The 19,554-nt window shown below is 45.0% G+C and overlaps 1 protein-coding gene across 1 annotated transcript; it reads right to left on the bottom strand.

Annotated features, from left to right (window-relative positions):
* Window positions 1-10,667: 10,667 nt before the first annotated feature.
* LOC123145430 (microtubule-associated protein 70-2) lies at window positions 10,668-17,992 on the bottom strand. Its single transcript, XM_044564838.1, has 11 exons — window positions 17,609-17,992; window positions 17,405-17,490; window positions 15,005-15,070; window positions 14,760-14,930; window positions 14,430-14,600; window positions 14,176-14,331; window positions 13,930-14,076; window positions 13,329-13,400; window positions 12,708-13,238; window positions 12,438-12,625; window positions 10,668-11,255 (listed from the first exon to the last, which is right to left on the bottom strand). Exons 1-11 carry the CDS (start codon window positions 17,778-17,780, stop codon window positions 11,216-11,218), a joined length of 1,800 nt encoding a protein of 599 aa, XP_044420773.1. The 5' UTR covers window positions 17,781-17,992; the 3' UTR covers window positions 10,668-11,215.
* Window positions 17,993-19,554: the final 1,562 nt, after the last annotated feature.

Genomic DNA, 19,554 nt, shown 5'->3' with positions numbered 1-19,554 from the left:
GAAACTGGACTTCCTATATACAATTCTTCACCTCCGGACCATTCCGGAACTCCTCGTGACGTCCGGGATCTCATCCGGGACTCCGAACGAATTTCGGATTTCCGCATACTAATATCTCTACAACCCTAGCGTCACCGAACCTTAAGTGTGTAGACCATATGGGTTCGGGAGACATGCAGACATGACCGAGACGACTCTCCGGTCAATAACCAACAGCGGGATCTGGATACCCATGTTGGCTCCCACATGTTCCACGATGATCTCATCGGATGAACCACGATGTCGAGGATTCAATCAATCCCGTATACAATTCCCTTTGTCAATCGGTACGTTACTTGCCCGAGATTCGATCGTCGGTATCCCAATACCTTGTTCAATCTCGTTACCGGCAAGTCACTTTACTCGTACCGTAATGCATGATCCCGTGACCAAACACTTGGTCACATTGAGCTCATTATGATGATGCATTACCGAGTGGGCCCAGAGATACCTCTCCGTCATACGGAGTGACAAATCCCAGTCTCGATTCGTGCCAACCCAACAGACACTTTCGGAGATACCCGTAGTGCACCTTTATAGCCACCCAGTTACGTTGCGACGTTTGGCACACCCAAAGCACTCCTATGGTATCCGGGAGTTGCACAATCTCATGGTCTAAGGAAATGATACTTGACATTTGAAAAAGCTCTAGCAAACGAACTACACGATCTTGTGCTATGCTTAGGATTGGGTCTTGTCCATCACATCATTCTCCTAATGATGTGATCCCGTTATCAATGACATCCAATGTCCATAGTCAGGAAACCATGACTATCTGTTGATCAACGAGCTAGTCAACTAGAGGCTTACTAGGGACACGTTGTGGTCTATGTATTCACACATGTATTACGATTTCCGGACAATGCAATTATAGCATGAACAATAGACGATTATCATGAACAAAGAAATATAATAATAACCATTTATTATTGCCTCTAGGGCATATTTCCAACAGTCTCCCACTTGCACTAGAGTCAATAATCTAGTTACATTGTGATGAATCGAACACCCATTGCGTCCTGGTGTTGATCATGTTTTGCTCTAGGGAGAGGTTTAGTCAACAGATCTGCTACATTCAGGTCCGTATGTACTTTACAAATATCTATGTCTCCATTTTGAACATTTTCACGAATGGAGTTGAAGCGACGCTTGATATGCCTGGTCTTCCTGTGAAACCTGGGCTCCTTCGCAAGGGCAATAGCTCCAGTGTTGTCACAGAAGAGAGTCATCGGGCCCGACGCATTGGGAATCACCCCTAGGTCGGTAATGAACTCCTTCATCCAGACTGCTTCCTGTGCTGCCTCCGAGGCTGCCATGTATTCCGCTTCACATGTAGATCCTGCCACGACGCTTTGCTTGCAACTGCACCAGCTTACTGCTCCTCCATTCAAAATATACACGTATCCGGTCTGTGACTTCGAGTCATCCAGATCTGTGTCGAAGCTAGCGTCGACGTAACCCTTTACGATGAGCTCTTCGTCACCTCCATAAACGAGAAACATATCCTTAGTCCTCTTCAGGTACTTCAGGATATTCTTGACCGTTGTCCAGTGTTCCATGCCGGGATTACTTTGGTACCTTCGTACCAAACTTACGGCAAGGTTTACATCAGGTCTGGTACACAGCATGGCATACATAATAGACCCTATGGCCGAGGCATAGGGGACGACACTCATCTTTTCTCTATCTTCTGCCGTGGTCGGGCATTGAGCCGTGCTCAATTGCACACCTTGTAATACAGGCAAGAACCCCTTCTTGGACTGATCCATATTGAACTTCTTCAATATCTTGTCAAGGTACATACTTTGTGAAAGACCAATGAGGCGTCTTGATCTATCTCTATAGATCTTGATGCCTAATATATAAGCAGCTTCTCCAAGGTCCTTCATTGAAAAACACTTGTTCAAGTAGGCCTTTATGCTTCCCAAGAATTCTATATCATTTCCCATCAACAGTATGTCATCCACATATAATATGAGAAATGCTACAGAGCTCCCACTCACTTTCTTGTAAACACAGGCTTCTCCATAAGTCTGTGTAAACCCAAACGCTTTGATCATCTCATCAAATCGAATGTTCCAACTCCGAGATGCTTGCACCAGCCCATAGATGGAGCGCTGGAGCTTGCATGCCTTGTTAGCATTCTTAGGATCGACAAAACCTTCCGGCTGCATCATATACAATTCTTCCTTAAGAAAGCCGTTAAGGAATGCCGTTTTGACGTCCATTTGCCATATCTCATAATCATAGTATGCAGCAATTGCTAACATGATTCGGACGGACTTCAGCTTCGCTACGGGTGAGAAAGTCTCATCGTAGACCCCTTGAACTTGTCGATAATCCTTAGTGACAAGTCGAGCTTTATAGATGGTAACATTACCATCCGCGTCTGTCTTCTTCTTAAAGATCCATTTGTTTTCTATTGCTCGCCGATCATCGGGCAAGTCTGTCAAAGTCCACACTTTATTTTCATACATGGATCCTATCTCGGATTGCATGGCTTCAAGCCATTTGTTGGAATCTGGGCCCGCCATTGCTTCTTCATAGTTCGAAGGTTCACCGTTGTCTAACAACATGATTTCCAGGACAGGGTTGCCATACCACTTTGGTGTGGAACGTGTCCTCGTGGACCTACGAAGTTCAGTAGTAACTTGATCCGAAGTACCTTGATCATCATCATTAGCTTCCTCTCTAATCAGTGCAGGCACCACAGGAACATCTTCCTGAGCTGCGCTACTTTCCGGTTCAAGAGGTAGTACTTCATCAAGTTCCACTTTCCTCCCACTTACTTCTTTCGAGAGAAACTCTTTCTCCAGAAAGGACCCGTTCTTGGCAACAAAGATCGTGCCTTCGGATCTGAGGTAGAAGGTATACCCAATGGTTTCCTTAGGGTATCCTATGAAGACGCATTTTTCCGACTTGGGTTCGAGCTTTTCAGGTTGAAGTTTCTTGACATAAGCATCGCATCCCCAAACTTTTAGAAACGACAGCTTAGGTTTCTTCCCAAACCATAATTCATACGGTGTCGTCTGAACGGATTTCGACGGAGCCCTATTTAAAGTGAATGCGGCAGTCTCTAAAGCATAGCCCCAAAATGAGAGCGGTAGATCGGTAAGAGACATCATAGATCGCACCATATCCAATAGAGTGCGATTACGACGTTCGGACACACCATTTCGCTGAGGTGTTCCAGGCGGCGTGAGTTGTGAAACTATTCCACATTTCCTTAAGTGTGTGCCAAATTCGTGACTCAAATATTCCCCTCCACGATCTGATCGTAAGAACTTTATTTTCCTGTCACGTTGATTCTCAACCTCACTCTGAAATTCCTTGAACTTTTCAAAGGTCTCAGACTTGTGTTTCATTAGGTAGACATACCCATATCTACTCAAGTCATCAGTGAGAGTGAGAACATAACGATAGCCACCGCGAGCCTCAACACTCATTGGATCGCACACATCAGTATGTATGATTTCCAATAAGTTGGTTGCTCGCTCCATTGTTCAGGAGAATGGAGCCTTGGTCATCTTACCCATGAGGCATGGTTCGCACGTGTCAAATGATTCATAATCAAGAGACTCCAAAAGTCCATCTGCATGGAGCTTCTTCATGCGTTTGACACCAATGTGACCAAGACTACAGTGCCACAAGTATGTGGGACTATCATTATCAACCTTACATCTTTTGGTATTCACACTATGAATATGTGTAACACTACGTTCGAGATTCATTAAGAATAAACCATTAACCAGCGGGGCATGACCATAAAACATATCTCTCATATAAATAGAACAACCATTATTCTCAGATTTAAATGAGTAGCCATCTCGAATTAAACGAGATCCTGATACAATGCTCATGCTCAAAGCTGGCACTAAATAACAATTATTGAGGTTTAAAACTAATCCCGTAGGTAAATGTAGAGGTAGCGTGCCGACGGCGATCACATCGACCTTGGAACCATTCCCGACGCGCATCGTCACCTCGTCCTTTGCCAGTCTCCGTTTATTCCGCAGCTCCTGCTTTGAGTTACAAATATGAGCAACCGCACCGGTATCAAATACCCAGGAGCTACTACGAGTGCTGGTAAGGTACACATCAATAACATGTATATCACATATATCTTTGGTGTTGCCGGCCTTCTTGTCCGCCAAGTACTTGAGGCAGTTCCGCTTCTAGTGACCACTTCCCTTGCAATAAAAGCACTCAGTCTCAGGCTTGGGTCCATTCTTTGGCTTCTTCCCGGCAACTGGCTTACCGGGCGCGGCAACTCCCTTGCCGTCCTTCTTGAAGTTCTTCTTACCCTTGCCTTTCTTGAACTTAGTGGTTTTATTCAACATCAACACTTGATGTTCCTTTTTGATCTCCACCTCCGCTGATTTCAGCATTGAATATACCTCAGGAATGGTCTTTTCCATCCCCCGCATATTGAAGTTCATCACAAAGCTCTTGTAGCTCGATGGAAGCGACTGAAGGATTCTGTCAATGACCGCGTCATCCGGGAGATTAACTCCCAGCTGAGTCAAGCGGTTGTGTAACCCAGACATTTTGAGTATGTGCTCACTGACAGAACTATTTTCCTCCATCTTACAACTGAAGAACTTGTCGGAGACTTCATATCTCTCGACCCGGGCATGAGCTTGGAAAACCATTTTCAGCTCTTCGAACATCTCATATGCTCCGTGTTGCTCAAAACGCTTTTGGAGCCCCAGTTCTAAGCTGTAAAGCATGCCGCACTGAACGAGGGAGATCAGCACGCTGCTGCCAAGCATTCATAACGTCTTGGTTCTCTGGGATGGGTGCGTCACCTAGCGGTGCTTCTAGGACATAATCTTTCTTGGCAGCTATGAGGATGATCCTCAGGTTCCGGACCCAGTCCGTATAGTTGCCGCCATCATCTTTTAGCTTGGTTTTCTCTAGGAACGCGTTGAAGTTGAGGGCAACATTAGCGTGGGCCATTTGATCTACAAGACATATTGTAAAGATTTTAGACTAAGTTCATGATAATTAAGTTCATCTAATCAAACTATTCAAAGAACTCCCACTCAGATAGACATCCCTCTAGTCATCTAAGTGAAACATGATCTGAGTCAACTAGGTCGTGTCCGATCATCACGTGAGACGGACTAGTCAACATCGGTGAACATCTTCATGTTGATCGTATCTTCTATACGACTCATGCTCGACCTTTCGGTCTTCCGTGTTCCGAGGCCATGTCTGTACATGCTAGGCTCGTCAAGTCAACCTAAGTGTATTGCGTGTGCAAATCTGGCTTACACCCGTTGTATTCGAACGTTAGAATCTATCACACCCGATCATCACGTGGTGCTTCGAAACAACGAACCTTCGCAACGGTGCACAGTTAGGGGGAACACTTTGTTGAAATTATTGCGAGGGGTCATCTTATTTAAGCTACCGTCGTTCTAAGCAAATAAGATGTAAAACATGATAAACATCACATGCAATCAAATAGTGACATGATATGGCCAGTATCATATTGCTCCTTTGATCTCCATCTTCGAGGCGCCATGATCATCTTCGTCACCGGCATGACACCATGATCTCCATCATCGTGTCTTCATGAAGTTGTCACGCCAACGATTACTTCTACTTCTATGGCTAACGTGTTTAGCAATAAAGTAAAGTAATTTACATGGCGTTATTCAATGACACGCAGGTCATACAAAAAATAAAGACAACTCCTATGGCTCCTGCCGGTTATCATACTCATCGACATGCAAGTCGTGATTCCTATTACAAGAACATGATCAATCTCATACATCACATATATTTCATTCATCACATCCTTTTGGCCATATCACATCACAAGGCATATGCTGCAAAAACAAGTTAGACGTCCTCTAATTGTTGTTGCATGTTTTTACGTGGCTTCTATAGGTTTCTAGCAAGAACGTTTCTTACCTACGTAAAACCACAACGTGATATGCCAACTTCTATTTACCCTTCATAAGGACCCTTTTCATCGAATCCGATTCGACTAAAGTGGGAGAGACAGACACCCGTTAGCCACCTTATGCAACTAGTGCATGTCAGTCGGTGGAACCTGTCTCACGTAAGCGTACGTGTAAGGTCGGTCCGGGCCGCTTCATCCCACGATGCCGCCGAAACAAGATAAGACTAGTAGTGGCAAGAAAATTGACAACATCTATGCCCACAACAAGTTTGTTTTCTACTCGTGCATAGAAACTACGCATAAACCTGGCTCTGATACCACTGTTGGAGATAGTTGCAGAAATTAAAAAAATTCTACGCATCACCAAGAACAATCTATGGAGTCTTCTAGCAACGACAGGAAAAAGAGTGCATCTACATACCCTTGTAGATCGCGAGCGAAAGCGTTCAAGTGAACGGGGTTGATGGAGTCGTACTCGTCGTGATCCAAATCACCGATGACCGAGCGCCGAACGGACGGCACCTCCGCATTCAACACACGTACGGTTGGGGAAGACATCTCCTCCTTCTTGATCCAGCAAGGGGGAGGGAGAGGTTGATGGAGATCCAGCAGCACGACGGCGTGGTGGTGGAAGCAGCGGGGATCTCGGCAGGGCTTCGCCAAGCTCAGCGAGAAGGAGAGGTGTCACGGGAGGGAGAGGGAGGCGCCAGGGGCTTGGGGTGCGGCTGCCCTCCCTCCCCCTCTCTTTATATAGGGCCCCTGGGGGGGCGCCGGCCCTAGGAGATCCAATCTCCAAGGGGGGCGGCGGCCAAGGGGGTGGCTTGCCCCCCACCCCTAGGGTTTCCAACCCTAGGCGCAGGGGGAGGCCCAAGGGGGGCGCACCAGCCCACCAGGGGCTGGTTCCCCTCCCACTTCAGCCCATGGGGCCCTCTGGGATAGGTGGCCCCACCCGGTGGACCCCCCGGGACCCTTCCGGTGGTCCCGGTACAATACCGGTGACCCCCGAAACTTTCCCGGTGGCCGAAACTGGACTTCCTATATACAATTCTTCACCTCCGGACCATTCCGGAACTCCTCGTGAGGTCCGGGATCTCATCCGGGACTCCGAACGACTTTCGGATTTCCGCATACTAATATCTCTACAACCCTAGCGTCACCGAACCTTAAGTGTGTAGACCCTATGGGTTCGGGAGACATGCAGACATGACCGAGACGACTCTCCGGTCAATAACCAACAGCGGGATCTGGATACCCATGTTGGCTCCCACATGTTCCACGATGATCTCATCGGATGAACCACGATGTCGAGGATTCAATCAATCCCGTATACAATTCCCTTTGTCAATCGGTACGTTACTTGCCCGAGATTCGATCGTCGGTATCCCAATACCTTGTTCAATCTCGTTACCGGCAAGTCACTTTACTCGTACCGTAATGCATGATCCCGTGACCAAACACTTGGTCACATTGAGCTCATTATGATGATGCATTACCGAGTGGGCCCAGAGATACCTCTCCGTCATACGGAGTGACAAATCCCAGTCTCGATTCGTGCCAACCCAACAGACACTTTCGGAGATACCCGTAGTGCACCTTTATAGCCACCCAGTTACGTTGCGATGTTTGGCACACCCAAAGCACTCCTATGGTATCCGGGAGTTGCACAATCTCATGGTCTAAGGAAATGATACTTGACATTTGGAAAAGCTCTAGCAAACGAACTACACGATCTTGTGCTATGCTTAGGATTGGGTCTTGTCCATCACATCATTCTCCTAATGATGTGATCCCGTTATCAATGACATCCAATGTCCATAGTCAGGAAACCATGACTATCTGTTGATCAACGAGCTAGTCAACTAGAGGCTCACTAGGGACATGTTGTGGTCTATGTATTCACACATGTATTACGATTTCCGGATAACACAATTATAGCATGAACAATAGACAATTATCACGAACAAGGAAATATAATAATAACCATTTTATTATTGCCTCTAGGGCATATTTCCAACAATATGGCATGCATGTTACACAAAGCATACCATCAAATTCGTATGTGAAAGAAGTTTCTAATGATATAATTTTTATATCATCGTCTCATATACTACTCCCTCTTTCCCAAAATATAATGCGCCGGTTGACTCTTCTGGTCTTCGCTGCACAACTTTAACTATAATTTTCACTTATTGTATGTCTATAAAATTAGTATAGAGATATATGAAATAAAAAAATTTGCAAGAAAAATACGATTCTGCCATTTATACATGTACAATTCATGTGCTTTGATATATATTAGTAGTTAAAGTCATGCATCAAAGACTGTGTAAAGTCAAGCGTGCCTTATATTTTTTGAAGGAGGGAGTAATGATTTTATTATTGGTAAAGGCTAGCTCGAAAGACGTACTAGGCCCTATATATATAGAAGGAGGGAGTATATATGTCATATTCTTCCCTAATGTTGCATCCGCAGAGCTGGCTTCTCTTTTTTCCTTGTTGTGGGACTTCACACCTACCACAGATCATGATATGTTTCCTCATTGGTGGTCGCTCTTTCTCCACCTGAGCGGCATATACATGCTATCTATGGTTGAGGAGGACATTGACACTCACGCTATGACCATTTGGTCCTCCAAGGTGCCCAACCACGTGAAGATTTTGCATGGCTATTGTTCAGGGACCGGCTTAACTCCAAGGTCAACCTTCGTCACAAACATATCTCAAGCGATGCCCTGTGCCCACAATGTGGACATGCCTCCAAGGACACTCTACATATCTTCATCCTATGTCTGCATGCAGATAGGATTTGGCAGCGCATAGGCATCATCCCACCCATTGCATTTATGACATTTGGGTATTGCCGAATACCGCTTGGATTGGATCTATCTGTTTGGTCCACCTTAGTCCTCATTATCTTTGGAAGATTTGGGCATCACCGAATGTTATGGCCTTCAACAAGGTTGACCATCATAGCTCCACCACTTTCAGACTTGTTGTTGAGGATTTGACTCTACGGTCTCATAGATTGAAGAAGCTTCTTCAAAAGAGTGATGCCTTCTCGTGACGGCCATACACCTCTGCACGATCTGTTGTGCCTTTTCTTTGTCTTGCAACAAAGTGGAATTTTTTGTTACTTCTTGGCTCGGAGATGGTCTTGACAAAGGTCGTTCACGGAGGATAGATACCATCACAAACATAGTACCCCATGTTGTACTCATCTCCATTGATGATATAGTTACATGCAGGAGCTTTGCCCGCACACAACCTTGCAAACAATGGAAATTGATGCAGCACGTTGATGTCATTGTGAGACCCTAGCTTGCTAAAGAAAGAGTGCCAAATCCAAAGGTATTGTGATGCAACTGCCTCAAAGATGATCATGGGCTTTTTATGATGACCCTAGTATTGCCCTTCTTGAGCATATGGGTAGTTATTCCATTTTCAGTGCATTCACTTCAGAGATCCGAGCGTACCTGAAACCCTCTTGATTCCCCAAGTGCCATGAGTCATGTTGTGTCTTCAACATTTGGTTCTCTCAAGTACTCAAGTTCAAACACCTTAACCACTTAAACAGAAAATCTAGCCATGGTCTCTAGGCATGTGCTCGCCTGCTCGGAGACATCCGGAGGTACTCATCCCACGAATTTGTGATTATGCCATATCAGGCATTCTTGGAGCAGTGATGCACTTCTAAAGACCTGAGAACCCAATGTGGCCAACTACATCCTTCTCCATCTTGAAGTAATCATCATAGGCCCTGACGCATGTGGAGAAGCACATGAAAAATGGTCGCTGCATCTGGAATCGACATCAAAAATAGTTTTTGAATAGCACATCGGGGGCAAAGTAGTCATCGCACGGAGTCATATGCCCCTGTGCCATGTCCCTTTGTTGAACCCTTGAAGTTAAGAACATGCATCCTCCTCTGCACACTTCGTTCTTCAAGAATCGTCATCATCATCCGGCGTAGAAGTACTCCTCGTCTTAATCCATTGTGTTTGCTTCAATGTGAACAACGAAAACTTCAAATTCTTGCATTATGGCTTTTGCCAAACACCTGTTGGTGACCGCTGTGGACGGCATCCGCATAGGCAGAGGGTAGTACAACGTCAGTGTTTACCAAGGCTTGCGCAGCATCAGCAGGGGTCCAAAGAGGCCTACGCGGCATGGGGTGGGGGGGGTGAGGGGGCTATGGTGACGGCTTGGGAGCGCGAGATAGAGAGCAGAAGAGGAGGGTAAGACTATGAAAACGTGCAAGCTTTGGGTGTGACATGGATGTTGGAGTCTAACGTGGCAGACATACGAACTCCCCAGAGCGCCCTTCGATTTGGGGCCTGGATGCAGGATTTCAAACCAGACAAAGGCCGATTTGGTGATCCGTGTTAGATAGCTAAAAACATCCCGGCAGCCCTAGGCATTTACTGGTGCTGATCCGCATTTGAGATGCCCTAACTAGAAGGGATTCGGCACTTGGACGTGAAATCATGGTCTCTACCAGCCAAAGAATCGAATATGATGAGAGGGCATGTCACTCGACGAATGGAAGGTCGACAACGAAAACGGCCGAACAACAATCCACGCAAGCAAAGCGACGCAGCCAGGTCCACTAAAGATTCCAGCGGGGAAAAACTCCACTCGAGCCTCACTGGCTGGACCTGGGTACTCGAGCAGATCACTAGCGGTATCATGCTAGTGACACCTTTGATTCAGCTCCTCAAGCAAGACACCTTTGATTCCAAAAACCAACTCCAGCCCAGCAACAACGAACGAATGGTACAGAGGGCGACCACAGCAGGGTACAAATGATATTCACAAACCACAACCCGGACAAGCAAAAAGAAACCACACTAGCTAAAAAATTACAGATGGGGAGAAGAGAAGATCCCCGAAGACGCGGGGTCGGTCTTCCTCCAGCCTATACAACCACAACGCGCACTGCCTTGACAAAATGAGAGCGTGCCGCAAGGTTAAGCAAGCCTTACCCGAAGGGTTTACTACACCTTCACCACTACTCCCTCTGTAAACTAATATAAGAGCGTTTAGATCACTATTTTAGTATTCTAAATGCTCTTTTATTAGTTTACGGAGGGAGTACATTACAGCGAAGTCGGTGTCAGATGATGCAAAGCCTACTCTTTTCCCCAATCTAGGTATCAGAGGGTCATCTGTGCTAATCTCAATCACAAAATTAATTGGGGGACACGAAGGGAAACAGAACCTATCAAAGAATTCCATGCTGCCTGGTGTTAGAGGTGCGATGCGTTATTGGACATTGCGCGCCAACCCACCACGTGGTGCACTTCTGCAACGAAGCAACAGAATGGAAGGTGGATTTAGTAAGGCTTGTCTCAATGAAACGATAATATCTGGGCAACAAAAATAAGCATAGGCTACACAGTACTAAAAAACTATAGGTAAAACTCTAGCTGTTTTGAAGAATGGTACTGAGTACTGTTTCTTGGTAAACTTTTGGTATTTCAGTCAAGTTCACACTAAATACCAAAGCTTTATTCCTCCAAACGGGCCCTGATGCTAGTTTTGTGCCAGATAATGTCTGCAATAACTACTACTCCCTCCGTTCACCATTATAAGATGTTTTAGATATTTCAATATGGACTACATACGGACTGAAATGAGTGAACAAACACACTAAAACGAGTCTACATATATTTGATTTAGAAAAAAGTTAGAACATCTTATAATAGTGAACGGAGCCGGAGGGAGTAGCAATTAACAACTACTCCCTCCGTTCACAAATATAAGATGTTCTAACTTTTTTCTGAATCGGATATATATAGACACGTTTTAGTGTGCTTGTTCACTCATTTCAGTCCGTATGTAGGCCGTATTGGAAATATCCAAAACATCTTATATTTGCGAGCCGAGGGAGTAATATTTAAGAAAATGATGTCAGCAAGACTAGGAGGGTCAGTGCTCAATCTTACCACGGGGAAAAGTTCATTGTTTACAAGCAAGCAAATGGTTAGACAAGGCATTATTTGTTGAGCCTAATAAAGGCAAATCTCAATCCACCTAATGATACTTTGTAAGGTTTGGTTTGAGGAGCCAAACGGTGAATGAAACATCTGATCCAAACTCCGAACCTAACTCACTTGTTTTTTCCTCAGAAACCATGCAGAGGGCAGCAATTTAATGCATTAAGATAGAACTTGATTGGTTTGAGCAGGACCAGATGGCCCATCACCATCTCATCCCTCACAAGTACAAGTCATCTAAAAATATGACGGGGCTATCGCAACAAAAATCGTGGGATCCCATGATGGAGGAACCATCCTAGGCTAAGGTGGTCCCTAAAGTCATTAAGCAGTACTGATGGAAACATGATGAGTAATTCAAGTTAACAATACTTGGAGTTGTCGGGCAGATGGCAAACTTGAAGTTTAAGCAAAAAATACAGTGTTGGAGCCTTGGAGGTAAATGTTAAGAGATCAAGTTCTCAAAATGTAAGGCATTCTTGGCGTACCTTCCGGGAAGTGCCTGAGAAACTGTGCCAGGTCCTCTCAAACTACCAAGGCGCTTGGCCTTGTTCTCTTGTTCCTTCTCAAGGCGCATAGCAGAAACTTCTTTCTCCATAGCAGCTACCTCTCTCCTCATCTTTTTAGCCTCCACTTCCATGGCTTTGGTTAAGGTGTCTACTTTCTTTGCTAACATCTGTAAATGAGGGGGTAAGTAAGAAAGCATTGTACCACGGCGTCTCCTCAAAATGCAATAAGCAGAAACTCCAGCATCATACCTCAATTGCATCATCCTTGTCCTTTAGGCTTTGGTCTTTCTCATGGCATGCCTTTCTCAATGAAACCACCTCCTTCTGCAGCATGTCATAGAGTACGCCAGAGACCATATCAGTTGAATCACTATTTGTGGTTTCAGTATTTTTCTCTTCTCCACTAGCCTTCCAGCTATCAGTAGGCTCGCAGTCCCCAACAGCATCTGTAGATCTATTGAGTAAATGAGGTCCATTCACAAGGACCTTTCCCCTGTCTAAAGACCTCGTACCACCATCGAAAGACCTTGAAGTTCCTTTAGCGTGCTTGAGGACCAAGCTGCTGCCAGTAGAAAGAGAGGGCCTAGAATTGAAAGATGGAGATCTCCTCATTAATGCACCAACCGGGGAGACTTTGGACATATTATCAGCTCCACCTAGCGATAGACGACGGGAAGATCCACTACTTGTATTCCTTCCTTCTGTAGGAGGACGGCTAGAACCACTTGGCGGCCCCCTCAATCCATCTTCTAGAACTTTTAGGCGCCACTGATACTTTTCCTGAGTCCGGAGAATATATAGGAAATTATTCAACAAAAGATCAACTTGTCTTAAAGTGTAGCTCAAATTCAACATGACAGACATCTTTACCTTTACTTGAGCTTCCGATCGAGCCGTTCGCTCTGCAATAGCAAGTTTGTCACGAAGTTGCTGCATCTCACCCTGCAGAATATGGTGGGAAAAAAACATTGCATGAAACTTGAATCATGTATGCCTCAGAGAGTGAGACCCACTACTTCTAATTATCTCAACATGCGCTTCGAGATCATCAAAATTGTTGTAGCCTTAGATTTACTAGCTTGATCCACTAGCATCCGTCCGATGTACGCATGAGAATCCTCTACCGTGCAACATGCATTAGTGCATTCCAATGGGTTTTAAATGCCATTGCTTCCACATCATCAAAATTGTTGTAGCCGTTAGGTTAGCTAGCTTGATCCACTAGCATCCGTCCGGTCTACGCATAAGAATCCTCTACCATGCAACATGGATTAGTGCATTCTTAGTGGGTTTAGAATCACATTGCATTTAATGTGACATGCACAACTTTTCATGTTAAGATTCATTTTTGCTTATGCAGAAATGACACACATAGTCTAGATCGTAAGGACTGAATTAATACTCTATATGTCCAACTCCGCAGCAACACCCGGGGTATCTCAGTGAACAAAGAAAGCTTTAATCATCTTACCTGCAGAAATCTGCGCTCTTCAAGCCACTGTTTAACAGGCATTACTTTGTCATTGCCATCTTTCCACTCATTTGCAACTACAACAGCAACCCTGTTTGCTGTAACTTTTGTTCGAGCAAGTTCACGGTCAAGAACTTTTCTTTCTTCCTGGTGTGTCATGATCACAAAATAGCATGGGTCATCTTTTTGCGTAAATAATCAATGAGGATTCAAAGAAAATACAACAGTTGAATGCTAGTATGTTACATTCATTTCCTGGACTTTCCGCTGGTAATCTCTAACAGCATTAGCAGCTGCACCACCAGCAAGGACAGCCTCTTCAAGCTCTCTGACTGTTTGACTAAGCTTTTCGACTTCCGCAACTTTTTGGCGGTGCAACCTATCCAAAATCTTATTTTCTTCCTGCAATCAGGGATGAAACCACTTGAGCAGCTATATTTGAATAACTTGACAGAGTTGTTTTCTCCCAACAAGCTTGGAAAATACAAGATATCTCATACCTGGCAGATCTCAATTTGCTTCATCAGATCTTGGTTCTTGTTTTGCATGTCATCAACCATAGCAGCTTTTGCTAATGCAGTTTGTACAGTCCTTTCTGCCTCTAGCAGTGCTGCCTCCTTTTGCTTTGTCAAACGATCTAATGCTCTGTTGTCCTCTTGGAGCTTTGCAATCTAAAAAGAATCAAGTTAAGCTTTTGTCAATTATATACCAAACATGCATCCAGTGGACACAAGGGCTTGGATCCGTGGATATGCTGGGTGCAAAGTAGGATAAAAATATGACAATTTCATCAGTCTACAAGAGAGTTAAGATGTGGATAACACACATACCTCTTGCCGAGCAAGCTTTAACTCAGCTTCAAGTGGTGCAAGAATGGCTTCAATAGGTGGCATATCATCATCCTTTTGGGCTGCATGTACTCTACGCAGTGTTGCTTCTGCTGCAAACTGGGCTGCCATAGCTGCTTTTTTCTCATCATTTGTTTTTTTCAGTTCTAGATTCTGCAAAAATAGAACAAATGCTTATGAGGGAGCGCTCGGGAGGGGAGGGGGGCTAAAAGAGGTTGGGAATATACTTTGCTATCGAGGAGAGACTCTGTCAACTTGAGCTTCTCATCCAGCTTCTCCAATTCATCAGTGAGCTGTCATCGCAATGTAACAAATCAGCAATCATGTTGACAAACGGAGAACAAACATTGATCTTTAAAACTTGAAATGTTTTTGCTTGGTTTTCCCTAGTTCTGTTCAAGGGAACATTCCAATTTGCATTATGACAACAAGCAAAAGTAACATATGCATTGATGCTAGTGTTGGTATGTGTGTCAGGTCATCTTAACAAAACTTAGTGACTTTAAGTACTGGGTTAAAATTTCCCTGAGGGACACTTCAATCAGAAATAGTCAAAAGGGGGCCACAGAGATAGCTTACTATCCAATAAAAATGAGCATAGTAAGATAACTTTCATTTGATAAATAAGAAGTATCTGACATATCAAAACAAACAAGCTTTACTCAACATGTCATTCCTTGCTCATGCCTAGGTATCTCATACTGCCATACAAAATGGCACAATCACCTTCAGCAGATACAGATTCTAACCTTCGCAAATCAGATTCAAATTTTACTTCTGGTCTTTAGCATACCCAGTTACTTCATTTATGAAGAAACAGTCAGACTCAGTTGACCAAATGCAGGGGCAATAGAATACACAGCACTAACATGACCAAAAGGTACAGAAAAGGCAGACACATCATTAAAGCAAACACAGCAACCAGAGATGCACTAAAGATCAACCAATATCTAACTGAAAAAAAGGCCCAGTTAAAGGATCTTTAGTTGATCTGAACAACACAACTTGGGTCGCTCAATTTTCCAGGAGCTACTTCGTTTGGCAATTTAAAAAGCATGTTAGGATAGGATACATATTTGTTCAGAAGCCTACAAGTTGAGTTGCAAAGGGGGAAAAAGGAATCAAGGACCTTAAAAGAACAAGTAAATTTCATAACAAATCATATAAGTACACATTTAAGTTTACATTCCAAAGAAATTCTACATAAACATTTCAATACACCTCACATCCATCAGTTCGTTTGTATGAAACGGAGTCTGGAAGATATACATATCTGTCACGTGGGATCCTCAAGCTAGCAGCCAAATTTTCTGTAGTTCTTACAAAATTTGTAGCTGTTCAATACTTCTAAAGTTATGATAAAATGTGTCCAAATTTTCAAAATTAACTGTAAGAAAACAACATACCATTTTTGGCAAAAAAAACATTTATTTTAACTAAATATCCAAGCATCTTGAAGATTTAAAATTACCTAAATTATAATAGGCAACATATAAGCCTACTCCAAATCAACCATCATTTAGGTGAAATCATGTAATTTTCATTTTTTTTTTCTTTATTAAATCTTAAAAAACTAAAAATTCAAACAATTAGCGTTTATGAATTCACACGCCTCCGATCAAAATTTATATTCAAATCCATGTTTTCAAAATGATATATTTTTTAAAGACTGTAACATTGTGAGATTTCCTCTGCCATTATGCCAATAATAAGATGAAGTTAAATTCCACTGACAGGACATTTATGTTGTGGCAGCACCTAAGGAATCCTGAAAATTGGGTCAAGGAATTAAGGTTGAATCCTTGATACCTCCAAGTATTGGTTATTGCAGTTTGCTCATCAAATAGAGAGCAATTTGTACATCATATTCACCCCTTGTGCATACTAAGAAATCTGAGTGGGCACTGAGCAGGCTCAACAAACATGCAAACTACACACCAGATAAATTACAACCAGGACTGACGTACTGAACATCAAAATATCTATTAGCACTCGGCATCAAAATAGCTTTGAGTGCCACAGACGTTAGCACTTGCAAAAGTACAGCTTCAGAACAAGCGTAATGGGAATCAATTCTATGAACTAAGACAGGGGCAACTTTATTTAGCTCTTGCCATCCTGGCGACCTGACACATTCTTCAAGTTGGTTTAGCTCAAACATATCTTGAAAAACTACTGCAAAAGACAGGGACTTCATAGCCCTGCATGAACGGTCATAACACTCTGAATCTCTGATTCACTAGTACCTCTCCCAATGAACAAGACAACCAGAGTATAAGATCAGCCAAAAAGAAAGAAAGTAAAAAACACAGCCTAGCAAGAAATAAACATGTTGAGTAAAACATTAAGCTTATGTTGAACTTTCAGAGTTTCAGTATGCCGCAATGGATAGAAAAACCGTCCGCATCCATGAATCCCACAAAATAATGTCCAGCAAAAAACAAGGGGAAGATTGTTATCTTGGCCCTGACACTCGGCCAAAATCACCTCCGCATCGAGCAAATATGCCCCCAAAATCTCCTATTTGGCTATAAATTCTCTTGCACCGACACTATTCCAAGCTCGAAAGTGGAAAAAATGGTCGTAGAAAAACAAGACAAGAATCAGAAGCAAGCTTGGGGATTTACCTCCTCGACGGCCTTCTCCCGCGCCCTCTCCGACAGGCGCAGCGCCTTAATCTCCGCCTGCGCCTCGCCCAGCTCCCTATCCTTATCTGAAACCACACCAAAAACACCAACCATTCCGCCGTCAGATTCGAAAGGGCGGCGGCAATCCACCGAACACGAGCGGGAACCAGAGCAACGGCGAGCCAGGCAGGGGAACCAACTCACCCCTGACTTCGTTCTCGAGCCGGTTGAGCTCGACCTTGACGGGATCCGAGCCGTGCATCAGCGTGAGGAGCTCGTCGGCGTCCAGGCCCACCTGCGCCGCGCCGCGCCTGCGCGAGGAGCCCCTGTGCGCCGACGCATTCCCCTCCTCGCCGCCGCCGCCGCCGTCTGCCATCTCAGATCTGGGCCCCGGCGCCTCAGCCCACCATCCAAATCGCGCGCCCCCCGGGTCCGCCGGTGGCCGCAATGCCGTCCGGCGGGGAACCCTAGCCGCTCGCGGTGTCGGGGCTCGGGTTGGGGCGCTCTGCTTCGCTTTTGCTTTGCTTCGCGTGGGGTTTGTTGTCTTGCTCGAGCGAGGGCGGCGTGTTTGAATAGCGGAGAGGGTGAGGGGGGAGGTGCTCGGGGGGATTTAAAGCGTCGGCTTTTCCGAGTGATTAGCAGCTAAAAAGCCGGGCTAATTAACCGTTGAGCTAATCAAGCCATCGAGGTGGTTACTGGTCAGCAGAGGAGGAGGGGAAGATATTGGAATCTCAAGGTTTAAGGTAGGGGGAGATCGCACATGAACATCAGAACAAACAAAAACAAAACTAAATATTAGTACTTCCTATGTAAAAAAATATAAGAGCGTTTGGATCACTTCACTAAAGTAGTGATCTAAACGCTCTTATATTTCTTTACAGAGGAAGTACACTCTAATCTTTTTTTTTGAAAAAGAGAAATATATTAATATTAAGTACATATCAATTATACTCAGCATCTGCATCAACAAGATGTCTAAAAACATCAGGATGCACACAGCTAGAAATAATAAAACAGGAGAAAAAAAGAAAATAAAAAACTGCTAAGGTGATCGATCATCCGCAATAGCAACACTCTAACCACCACCAAAGACAACATCCGGACTACAAAGAAGGTTTTCCAAAAGCAACGCCTCCAAGAAGAAAACAATGCACAAGCGTTGTCGTTGCCCGATCAAAGATCTTTTGGGGAATGTATCAATAATTCAAAAAAAATCCTACGTGCCACCAAGATCAATCTATGAGATGCTAGCAATGAGAGAGAGAGTGCATCTTCATACCCTTGAACATCGCTAAGCGGAAGCGTTACAAGAACGCGGTTGATGGAGTCGTACTCGCGGCGATTCAAATCGCGGAAGATCCGATCTAGCCCCGAACGGATGGCGCCTCCGCGTTCAACACACGTACAGCCCGGGACGTCTCCTCCTTCTTGATCCAGCAAGGGGAGAGGAGAAGTTGAGGGAGAACTCTAGCAGCACGACGGCGTGGTGGCGATGGAGCTCGTGGTTCTCCGGCAGAGCTTCGCTAAGCACTACGGAGTAGGAGGAGGAGTTGGAGGAGGAGAGGGCTGCGCCAGGAGATGGGTGCGGCTGCCCTCTCTCTCCCTCACAATATATAGGGGAAAGAGGGGAGGAGGAGGCGCCCTAGGGTTTCCCTAGGGGAGGGGCGGCGGCCACAGGGGAAACCCTAGATGGGTTTGGGCGCACCCCACCCCTAGGAAACTTGCCCCCCAAGCTGGGAGGGGCGGCTGCCCTAGGGCAAGCGCCCCCACCTCTCCAGGTTACGTGAGATGGGGTGGGAGGGGCGCTCAGCCCCTTAGTGGGCTGATGTGCCCCTCCCCTTGTCCCATAAGGCCCCCCAACGCTTGTCAGGGCCTCCGAAACCCCTTTCGGACACGCTGGTCGTCACCCGGTACCCCCGGAACAATTCCGGACTCCAATACCCTTCGTCCAATATATCGATCTTCACCTCCAGACCATTCCGGAGTTCCTCGTCACGTCTGGGATCTCATCCAGGACTCCGAACAACCTTTGGTAACCACATACTATTTTCCATAACAACTCTAGCGTCACCGAACCTTAAGCGTGTAGACCCTACGGGTTCGGGAACCATGCAGACATGACCGAGACACCTCTCCGTCCAATAACCAAT

The sequence above is a fragment of the Triticum aestivum genome, chromosome 6D (genome assembly GCF_018294505.1).
Source record: "Triticum aestivum cultivar Chinese Spring chromosome 6D, IWGSC CS RefSeq v2.1, whole genome shotgun sequence".
In the NCBI taxonomy this organism is placed as follows: domain Eukaryota; kingdom Viridiplantae; phylum Streptophyta; class Magnoliopsida; order Poales; family Poaceae; genus Triticum; species Triticum aestivum.
Note: the sequence above shows the minus strand (reverse complement) of the source record. Positions and strands in the feature narration are given on the sequence as shown.

What these genes read in the sequence shown, in the direction of transcription:
- LOC123145430 (XM_044564838.1), bottom strand. Translation starts at nt 17,780, where the DNA reads ATGGCAGACGGCGGCGGCGGCGGCGAGGAGGGGAATGCGTCGGCGCAC. An exon ending in AGTCTCTCCTCGATAGCAAA is followed by an intron (nt 14,931 to 15,004) that starts GTATATTCCCAA and finishes CTATTTTTGCAG; the next exon opens with AATCTAGAACTGAAAAAAAC. An exon ending in AGCAAATTGAGATCTGCCAG is followed by an intron (nt 14,332 to 14,429) that starts GTATGAGATATC and finishes CCCTGATTGCAG; the next exon opens with GAAGAAAATAAGATTTTGGA.